At 39.5% G+C, this 11,222-nt stretch overlaps 2 protein-coding genes across 4 annotated transcripts; both read right to left on the bottom strand.

The window, feature by feature from the left end:
• Window positions 1-1,758: 1,758 nt before the first annotated feature.
• On the bottom strand, window positions 1,759-4,836 carry LOC116691268 (C-X-C chemokine receptor type 3). Of its 3 annotated transcripts, none has more exons than XM_032518763.1 (3): window positions 4,743-4,836; window positions 3,251-3,598; window positions 1,759-2,960 (listed from the first exon to the last, which is right to left on the bottom strand). In XM_032518763.1, exons 1-3 carry the CDS (start codon window positions 4,746-4,748, stop codon window positions 2,205-2,207), a joined length of 1,110 nt encoding a protein of 369 aa, XP_032374654.1. In that variant the 5' UTR covers window positions 4,749-4,836; the 3' UTR covers window positions 1,759-2,204. The 3 variants fall into 3 exon arrangements, with proteins under 3 accessions (XP_032374654.1, XP_032374657.1, XP_032374656.1); XM_032518766.1 differs by lacking the exon at window positions 4,743-4,836 and adding an exon at window positions 4,280-4,736 and having other exon boundaries at window positions 3,251-3,601; XM_032518765.1 differs by lacking the exon at window positions 4,743-4,836 and adding an exon at window positions 4,280-4,736.
• Window positions 4,837-6,621: 1,785 nt separating this feature from the next.
• cxcr3.2 (chemokine (C-X-C motif) receptor 3, tandem duplicate 2) lies at window positions 6,622-8,224 on the bottom strand (the record flags this gene model as incomplete). Its single annotated transcript, XM_032518761.1, is given in 2 exon segments — window positions 6,622-7,805; window positions 8,150-8,224. Coding segments are annotated over 2 exon segments (1,134 nt in total). The 3' UTR covers window positions 6,622-6,707.
• Between the last annotated feature and the right edge of the window lie 2,998 nt (window positions 8,225-11,222).

Raw genomic sequence — 11,222 nt, 5'->3', positions numbered from 1 at the left:
ATATATATATATATATATATATATATACACACACACAATAGAAATTATAACCTAACCCTTAAATTTTAGTAGAAGTGAGACTGTGCAACATTCTTTTCTATTCTCTCATCTGTTTGTATGTATTGAGCATGAGAGACATTTTAATGTATTAACCTTTCTAGAATTTTCAATATACTCATGAGTAGTCAGGACCAGGTGATTAAATATGATAAATGCAAGAACAAAAACTGCAAAGCCACGTGTAGCGGTTTCAGTGGAAATAGCTTACGTTTTTTTTCCAGGAAATTGAAACAAAGTGACAAAAAGCAGCCGCACATCCTCAAATATGTGGCATGAGCAGAAATGATGAGAAAGATCATAACTTTTGGCAGTCTTCGCTGAATCAACCAATATGCACACAACACCAATATAAACCAGAGATCTTAAACAGGGGGTCTGGGATTCCTAGGGGGTCAAAGAGGTTTTTTTCAAATTAAAATGTCTTAACACAGTTCTAACATATTTTTAGCAAATATAAATCACCACTGATAATAGATTCACTGGCTTATAGGTAAGGTAGTCACTAAGATAGGCACAGTTTATCCTAAGATTCTTGTGCCACATGTATATTTAACAAAAAAAGATGATTTATAAAGGTATGCCAACAATTATTGTTTTAATAGCTTGGTATTCTATGCAAAAAAGATATATATATATGTATATATATAGGCGTCAAGTTGCCTACACGTTATTGTAGGCCCAGTTTAATATGCAACTTAATTTTACACGATATATGTATAATGTAGAGGGTCTCTGCTTCGTCCCCCTTTTAGTTAAGGGTTCTTGGCTTAAAAGACGTTGAAGACCACTGATAGAAACCACAACGTGCCACCACTGCTGTCCCCTATACACATCCTATGCGTAATTTACACGAGAGACAAACATTTGACTACAGCAGGGTAGTGGTGGTCTTAAAAGAGATCATACCTTAAACTAGATTTTGTTTGATTCCAGCAACATCCAGTGTGTTTATAGTATAAACAGTTAACTCCAGAAGCAGCAGCTCTACGGTTTAAGTCACTAAGTCACTCTCAGTGGCAGAGAGCAAAGTGAGTGAAGGGTTAGAACTGTAAACTCTTCCCGTTTTGGCTGCACGTCCCATTCAAGCACATCAAGCTCTGTGTGGTATGTGGTCAACATGCATCAGTCTTGTTTTTAATTATCTAGTCCCAATACTTAATGTTCCCTTTCTTGTGGACAGTAGAGCAAAGTTTGCGTTTAACAAGTTTGGTTCTCATCAATGAAAAGTCCTGAAAGTATCAGATAAGCTCTAGCTGATGCAGGAAGTAACACTTCAATCTGATGCAATATTCAACGCTAATTATAACCAGAAATGCAATAAACTTGATGTGTTGCTGCTGTCACAGTCAACCAGATAACGCAACCATTCTAAATGAAACTTTGGCTTGAGATAAACTTCAAAACCATTTTACTAAAACCAGAAACAGGAAGAAAATATGCTGCCTGAGAAGAAGAATTTATTGTGTAAAATTATAGTACATCAAGTTTTTTAAAGAACACCCAGTTGTGAAAGTACATTTTAAAATGAAACCACACATGTAGTGCTCAGCACAATAATCACTGTAATCTTTTAAAATAAGATATTATCTTCTCTAATTCTTCTTCTTTTCTCCATTTTCCACATACACTCTTTTTTTCCCACAGTCAACTTCCTTTCTGCATAAAGCATGCCACTGTTCTCTCTCTTGCTTATTTTTCCCACCAATTATTAGCTTTATGATGATTGTGTAACAGCTGAAAACTATTCACTGCCACAATGTTTTTTTCATTATATACAAAATACTTTGCTTTTATAATGACAACAATAACAATAATATTATACAATAAAAATATAAAATAGAAATAACATATATCTACAATTTAATTAATAACTCATGATTTAGGGTGACAAGCTAAAGTTGGGCAGCAGTGATTACAAAATAAAAGTACCCCAGTACATGTCACCATGATGTGGTTCGAAAACATTCACATTAAAGTGCAATGTGAATGAGTCATTTTTTATAAATATCTATTTCTAATCATGATCTCATCAAAAACTCCTGCATTCTTTGAACCCATGACACAACCTTACACTAAACACCCCTATGGGGTGGAGCACTATTCAGTTCACATCTAAGTCACAGGATTGCAGTTTTGTCCATTATTCAACACTGACTTGACTGCACCTGATGATCTACACTTGTGATCGTTCTCAGTTCTTCCTCCTCGGGATTCTGGTCAGGCGGGGCCTCCTCGCCCACACCCAACTCCCACAGCGAGCTCTCAGATTCAACTGTAGTACGTTTCAACATGGCCAGTGTCCGTTTCCTAAAGTTTCCACACAGGCCGAGGTAGAGCAGAGGCCTGAGGCAGGCGTGCATGCAGCCCAGACCAGATGTGACCATCAGAGCTTTGTTCAGGGAATGTTGAGGATTTCCAGATAAACCATTATCAGGATCATTAGAGCTGTTGCTGAATGTGTCCACAATGAGTGTAATGTTGTATGGCATCCAGCAGAGAAAGAAGACCACTACCAGGGGGAGGATGACCAGGACAGCTCTCTGCTTCTGGAGGCCTTCAGAGCTTCGCTTCAGCTGCAGCAGACTACAGGAGCAGCAGATGATCAGGGCGACCGCAGGCAGCAGGAAGCCCAGTGTGTGGTGGAGCAGGCGTGACGCAAGCTTCCAGTCAGTTACTGACTGAGCGTAGTTGTGAACACATTCTTGTGCTGGATTTTTCCTTGCCACTAGGAAAATACAGTGAGGGATGGCGAGGATCAGGCAGACGAGCCAGACTGACAGGCAGCTGATATGAGCTAACCTGGGCCTCTTCTGGGAGTACAGCTGGGTGGCGTGGACGATGGACAGGTAGCGATCCAGACTGATACAAACCAGCAGAAAGATCCCACAGTAAAAATTGATCTAGGTAAAAGAAAAGGAAAACTTGAGCTGTTATCTAGTCATGGATTGAAACCTCTGGCCATCTTTATCCCTTTCACTTCTTCACCCTGACCCCCCACTCCTGCCTCTTCCCTGAAATGCTTGGTGAAAAGCCACCCAGGAGTATACTTGCTCAATAAAAGTATTAAGTACAACAACCCTGGTCTGCCAAGATTCTAGATTGAGTGGGAAATCTTCTTCACAGCTTTACTGAAAAGATCACCCTTTTTACTTTCAGTCCCTGCCTGTTCTAAACACCACTTGGTACTTACATGAAAAACAGCTCCACAGATCTTGCAGAGAAAACCCCAAAAGCACCATCCACATTGTTGAGTGGCCTGTGCAGCCCAGAAGGGCAGCGTCGCTAGCAGCAGAATGTCAGCAACACTCAGGTGGAGGATGAAGGTGTCAGATATACTCCAGGATCGCCTCTTTTGAGCCAACACAGCCAGGAGTAGTCCATTTCCCAGCAAACCTATGACCAGCTCCAAGGAGTACAGAACCGGGATAAACACGGCTTTACTGGCTCTTGACTCAAATTCCTCTTTATACTCGTACTCATCGTAGTCATAGGTGCCATTCTGGCGAAATAATCCATCGAGTTCCACATCCATTCTCATCTACTGAAGAGGCAAAAAGGTTTAACTCAAAAGAGAGAAATCCAAAATGAAGTCCAGATGTGAGAAATACCATCTTATACTCTCTCTCTCTCTCTCTCTCTCTCTCTCTCTCTCTCTCTCTCTCTCTGACAGTCAGTTGTGTGAGAGTTGAGTCTTGAAAATCTCCTTGGAAAGTCCAGTTGTTAAACATGACATAACTCACATGGTGCAATGTCACCGGATTAGGCAACAGACTGGGGTGAAACGGAAAGCACAGTTTCCCTTGGTCACTCACTCACACACTCACACACACACACACAGTGAAGCTATGTTATGCATAGTGCCTGTGAGCTGTAATAACATTTTACTGTTGATAGAGATAACTATGCAAACACAACATTTAACCATACGTTCTGGTAGGCCATCATGCGCTAAGAAAAGGCACAAGAAGTGTGCGCAGATAAATATAAAGTATTGCTACAGAGAGGATCCCTTTCGAAACTGACACAAGAAAAAGAAACAGAAAGAGGAAGGCTTGAATGCCCTGTTATTATAGAACGTAAAGTATAGGCTACTGCAATATTGGCTATAGCTAAAATGATGACTCAATGTACTAGTTAACATATATTATAACACTAAACATTTAATTAAAAACAAAAAGCTCTAACCTTGAGATGTTTGCACACATATGATCTTACTTACCATAGAGGTATTCAGCTGCAGACCGAGAGGACAATCACCTCTCTGTGCGCAGTGGACAAATGATCCTAAAAGAAGACAAACAGCAATCTGCACGTATCTTTTCACACCGGGGTCAGCAGCTGTGGACGAAGAGCCTGACTACAGTTGCTGTTTGTTGTTGTTGTTGTTGTTGTTGTTGTTGTTCAGGGGAGGAAGAGCTAGCAGCTGTCGAGAAAGTTCAGCAGAAAAAACGCGCAAAACATTTCTCCGAGTTTCAGCGCAAACTTTAAGTATCGCTAAACTTAAAGTTAAAGGGAAACATAAGGGGTTGAAGACGAACCCGCGAAAACAAGACGAGCAGGGGAAACCATCGAAGGTTAAATAACAAAACTAAAGCGGACGATGAGAAAAACATGGACGCACTTCGCGAAAGGACTGCAACTTATATTATTATTATGCACAGACTGAATTTACAGGCACTTACTTTCATTACTTCCCCACTGGATTGTTTTGGTTCGTCATATATTCACCCTTTTCTCGCACATTGACAACTCGGACAATTTGCCGTCGCACACGGAAATCCGAGTTATTCAATTGATTGCTTTTCAAAATAAAGTCTGTAATAAAATTCACTGCAACGTCTACAATTAAAAATCCAAAAAACGAGGTTGAGAAATAGACAGTACGGTTCTATTTGTGGTGTGAAGCACACAAAACCAGAGAAGTGGCATAATTCCTATTGATTGTGCCATTTTGGTTTGATTCGAGCGCTTTATTTTGCAAGCTTATGTTACCCTTGTTCCACGTTTCCCGCTTTCTGTGACTAACTATGTTATTAATTTAATAAATATGTATTATTAATACAATAAAATAAAATACTGTATATTAATAATATAATATACAGTCTATGGACTTGACGCAACCTTATTACGACCTTTCTTTGACTGTCCATGCATCTGTCAGCTCAGTTGGTAGAGCAGGTGCACATGCAGGCTACAGAGATTGTATTTTTATTCCTCGATGCGAGAAGGTCGAGATCTCTCGCTCCCCTTTCAGGCCTGAGCTGTCCTATCATTAAAGGCAGAAATTTCCATAAAAAAATCTTAAACAAAAATATAAATGATTGCTGCCAAAAAAATTGCACGCACAAAGAGCCGCTTTCCACTAGATGGAGCTGTTGTGTTTCCAAACCGAACAATAGCTACAGCCGGAGGCCTGTTTCAAGTTCATCCGGTTATTGAAATCATTAAGATGGAATAAAATCAGCAATGGGTGTTTTTATATCAATGCTTGAGGAGGATTTTTAGTGGGATCGTGGATTTCCTAAGTTTAGTTAGCTAAAAAAGAACAAATTAAAGAAGAAAAATATATATCATATAACATATTTATAAATAATAAGCTTATGAAATACAATGCATTGATAAAGATTAAACTAGTGGTTCCCGACCTTTTGACTAGTGAATGATCTTGTGTAAAAGTAACTAGTAACTATAGCTGTCAGATAAGTGCAGTGGTGTAAAAAGTACAGTAAAAAGTTTTCCTCTGAGATGTAGTGGAGAAGTGTAAAGTTGCATAAAATTGAAATACTGAATACTGAAGATGAGCTGTTGATGTTTATATATTTTTATTCAAAAGTATTTATCATAAAAAACTTTGTATGTATTTTGAGCAATATACAACTCTCTTAAGTTCCTCTTTCACAGAATTTTGAAGCACAGCTGAGAGAACAGCTGTATATGGATTATGAAAATAAAAGAGAAATGACAATTTCAACACAAACAACTTTCAGATGTATTTACAAACATTTTCACTGTTTTATAAGCTAAAACTTGTTTTCCTGCAAAATGAGTGTGGAATCCGATGAGAAAAATGTCTGTAGGGATGGGAGATATGAGTCTGAAGCTACAACTGCTGAACAAGCTTTTCAAGAGTATGAAGCAATCTAGATGTTTCACAAGATTTGACCTATGGACACAAAAATCAACAGTTCTCACCAAAAAGTTACATGACAGCATCAGCACGTGGGATGAGGCGTTTGGTTTTACTCTATGCTCCACACTTAATGATTTCATTACATTTTTCTTGAAAAACAGAAAAAAGACCAAACAACGTGTTGTAAGCTGCACCATACCAACAGACAGATATTAAAGCACCAATGGAAGAAGTAGACTATGTTACTTTTTGCTCTGAGAACATGTTTTGAAGCCTTAATTGAGCTTAAAATACATTTTTCATTTAGTACTTTCTTTCTCTGGATTCTATCAAGTTCTCTTACCTCCAAAAACTTCAGACACACGCACAATCTTATTTACAAAAACTTCTCTCACACACACACACACACACACACACGCATGCACGCGCGCACGCATACGCACACGCGCACACACACACACACACACACACACACACACACACACACACCCATCCTGTCCATTCCCTCGATTTAGTTTCACACCATAACAGAGTATGAGGTGTGTTCACTTTCTGCAGAGCTGAAAGATGCGGTGGTTCTTCTGATCCTCCTCTCCCTCCATTCCTCCATCCCCAGCAGGCCTCTCCGTCCCAGCAGCCCCTTACACATTTTGACTAGCTCCCTCCTGAACTTCACCCCCACAAAGCCATACAGCAGAGGGTTCAGAGCGCAGTGCGACAGCCCCACACTTTCAGTGACGAGAGTCCCAATGTCCACCACTCGGCCAAACTGGCAACCTCCAGTCACCACTCCCAGCTTGTGCAGACTATCTGCCAGCTGGAAGCAGTTATACGGTGCCCAACAGATGACAAACACAGACACTAAAGAGACGATGAGGCGGAGAGACTTGCGCTTTTGGCGGCGAGTGGCGTTACAGAGAGACCTGAAGATGCGGATGTAGCAGTAGAGCATAATCAACAAGGGGAGCCCAAAACCTAGCACCACACTGACCAGCTGCAGCCCCACCTGCCACTGGGTGGTGTTCTCAGTGAACCACACCTGGCACAGGAGTGTCTTCTGATGGCCCCCTGTGTTCACCTCCACTACCTCTTTGAAGGTAATGTCCACTCCACTCAGGCCCAAGCAGCCCACCCAGATGAAGGCACACGCAATCTGGGCATGGCAGGTGTTGCGCTTCCAGCCAGAGCTGACAGCATGAACTATGGCCAGGTAACGGTCAAAGCTGATGCAGGCCAGAAAAAGGATGCCACTGTAGCGGTTCAGGGAGAAGAGGGCACCGGAGATCTTGCAAACAGCCAAGCCGAACATCCAGTGGTGAGCCCACTGCACTGCAAACAGGGGTAGGGTGAAGGCCAGCAGGAGGTCAGAAATGGCCAGGTGAAGGAGGAAGGTGTCCGTCAGAGAGAAAGCACAGGCTCCGCCACTCTGAGAGTTTCGATAGCGTCGGATGACACACAGCACCAGCAGGTTGCCCAAAAGAGCCAGGACAAACACCAAACTGTATACAACAGGCGAGTACCTCTGTGCAAAACCATATATCTCCTCCTGTAAGCATGGGGCTGCATGACTCTCGCTCATGCCAGGGGACAAGCTGTAAGTTTCATAATCATAGTCCTGTTGACAAGAGAGGGGAAACAAATGCTGTCAAATTATTGGTTAAATTCTTGTTTATTTCAGAAAAGTGTACTTCTCAGCATCTCACGAACTTTATGATGCAAAACCAATAATTGTTAAAAATTGACTTGAAGCTCAGTAAGGGCAGTTTTAGACATATGATTCCCAAAATGTCAAATGAAATCAGTTTCAGTATTTTTCTTTATCAAAAAGGAACTCATTCATCAATTATCATCAAGATAATATTAATATCCGGTGGATTTACAACAGATACTAAAAGTCTCAGTTAGCACTTTCCTGAGGACTAATGATGTAAATGAAAGATGAGAAAAATATCCACTAACCCAGTAATCTTCTGTGGTTGATAGACCTTGATCCATATTTGTAGCAAACAAGGAGGCAGCAAAACACCTGAAACCCTCCAACAGTCAAGAGAGTACACACTCATAAACACAATGGGGAAACATCCCTTTTTTCTTTCACACTTGTCCAGATGACGGGGGATCAGAAAGAAGAAGTCTTAATTTCAGGAACCGAATCCTTGCACATTTTAGACAGATGCAAACATAGCTATAGGAATTAATGAATGTGTCAGGGAAATTGTGACATATATATTTTAAACATGGCTGCAGCCAGCTATAAAACCCCTTCAGACAGACAGTCAGAGCTGTCTGGTGACTGGTGCACTCAATATGGAAAATATTCTATTTTCTATCTTCTACTTTATCTGCTAAAGATCCAATTTATGTAACTTTGATGTATAAAATCTGTGCTTATAATATCCAAAGAGAACAGAATGTATGGGAATGTAACTCCTTGAGATGTAGAAACTGGTTTTACATAAAAAATCTTCCACATATCTAGGAGAAGTGAAAGTGCTTGGTTGACAAGAATTTCACAGTCTCCACTATCTTGTTCTTTACGTCTTGCTTGCGTTGAGATATTAAGCTTTACGCTGAGAATGTGTTGTAAGAGCTTGGTGAAGACTTAAAGTGTTCTTTAATTGACATGGATTTTAAAAGCCCGCGCAAAATAAAAAAACAAAACAAAAAACTTTAAGCTAATTTTCTGGTTTTGTTTGTATTAGAATTTTAAATTCCGGCACCTTTGCAAAGCTTGGGCCGAGTGAAAAGTAGAACTCTATTCATATGTAGATGTTTAATGAAACAAGTAAGTTCTCACTACTCACCTTCTGAGATGTTGTTAAGGAGACAGGATGCAAACAAAGTGGCCAACAAGAGACATCCTGTATTATGATGATTAGATACACTTAAAAAAAAACACAACAGGAAATGAATTCGTTCATCTATGCGGTTAAAGAGTTCTGCCCACTCTGATGGGCAACTGCAAGCTCTTTAGAGATGCTTTGGACAAATTGATACCAAAATTACATCTGCAATAATGTATGTGGTAAAAGAAAATACATTTAAATCTCTCTCATGCTCTGTAAAGCAACCTGAACAAGATTAAACCACCTTGGGATAGTTACTTGACACATTCCTGCAGATGTTTGATATGAGCAACCACTGCATTGATGAGTCACAAACCCCCTTTTTGATTTACTTCCACAAACTAGACTAGAGACAGACAGAATGAGCTAAATCCCCTTTTTTAGTATTACTTTATAATTTCCTTTAAAAACAACAGCTCAAATGTGTGAGGAACTGAACACTCGCGGTTACTTGCTGTCTGGACTGAGGGTCTTCTGGTAAATTATGTTATTGAGCAACATCACTGATGTTTTGCTTTTTTCTGTCGACTTATTTAAGTGATGAACAGTGCAATACACACAACAGAAGCATATTTTCAAAGTTAGCTATATAAATGGTATGTTTGGATGTTATCGTGTGCGCACGTGGAGGAGCAGAAGGGGCACCATACCTGCTCTTCTGAATTCTCCGAAGTGTCTATTTAAGGACACTGAAATGGGCCTGTGAATTGTTTAAGTGACCTGGGGCTAAAACTGATAATTGTATTTGGAGATAAAAAAAATCCAATGACAATATATCGGTTGAAAGAAACTTCTTAAAACCCTGTAAGTACCAAGTTGAACAACAGACATACTAAGCAGGACTTTTTACAGTGTAAAAATCAACTAATTAGTGCTCTCTTGTGGACAAACTATGTATTGTTTCCAAATTACCTCAAACCCAAGGGTGTTACTTTGTGTTAAAAGTGGTGGGAACATAAGGGCTTGGATGGAAAAAACGAGTAATTTTAAACTTGGGTCATGGGTCTCATATAGGTAGGTCACAATTTGTGGAGCTCAACTGGCTCCCTGTTGAGTTGCATGTTACTATGTCAAGATTGACCATGGTCTATAAAATATTGTTTGGTAGTGTCCCATTTTTTGTTTTTGTGCCTAATAACTAAGGTAAAGGACACACACAATGTTTACATACAGGGGTAGTTTAGTGGAACAAGTTAGATAGGCAAATTAAAGTCATTTCCACAATGAACTCTTTCAAAAAGACAGTCAAGGCCTGGTTATTAGAGAGGGTTGCAGAATAGAACAAAAGAGCAAATTACTGTTTTTATTTTTATTTATTAAAGTAAATGTGTTAATCTTGTCAATGTTTGTCATACATCTGTAAGTGTCTTGTCTTGCCCTGATGTTATGTGTTAAGGACCACAATGGAAATAAGTCCTGGACTTTATTGTGTTTTTATCCTTGATTGTGTTGGATGTCTTTTCCTGTGTAAGAAATTCTTAATGCAATTAAATAAATCAAATCAAATCAAATCAAATCAAATATGTGTTTTCTGTGGTCTATTTTTCAGAAAATCTTTAACATATTTTCTTTTAAACAGAGACGGAGACAAATGCAACCATCCCAAAAAGTGTGTGTGTGTGTGTGTGTGTGTGTGTGTGTGTTTGTGGGTGGGGGTGGGGGTGTTCAAAAAATGTACTTGAAATGTAAGATGTTGCATGCAAGGAATAAATCATGCAGCAATGCATTCATCTGTTCTATCTTGTGAGGTGTTTTTATAATCAGAGCGTAGCTTATAATAGTATTTGCAGAACTGTTGTGCAATGTGAGTTAAGGCCACACTTCTACAACCTACTCAGTGAGGCTACATAAACTGAACGCATATCTTGTAATTCAATGGTTTTAAAGGATGACATTTTATAGTTCAAACAAGTTCATAAATTTGAGATGCAAGAAAACAAAATGCCTGACCATGATACAATTGAGCAATGTTTATGCATGTCAGTTCTTTTAACTCTCTACGCATCATCAAGCCCACTTATAAATTGTAAATAACGAGCATATACACTATATTACATATGTATTATAACAAAGTAAGAAGGGATTTAACAAGTGGTGAAATGCTGTTCCTGGAGTTACTCTCCTTTGGGTTTTTTCGCATTGGTTTTACTTCCTCATTGTTTGGAATCTCACAGACTCCACTGGTG

This window comes from Etheostoma spectabile, chromosome 6 (genome assembly GCF_008692095.1).
Source record: "Etheostoma spectabile isolate EspeVRDwgs_2016 chromosome 6, UIUC_Espe_1.0, whole genome shotgun sequence".
Lineage (NCBI taxonomy): Eukaryota > Metazoa > Chordata > Actinopteri > Perciformes > Percidae > Etheostoma > Etheostoma spectabile.
The sequence above is the reverse complement of the archived record's forward strand: the minus strand, read 5'-3'. Positions and strand labels throughout refer to the sequence as shown.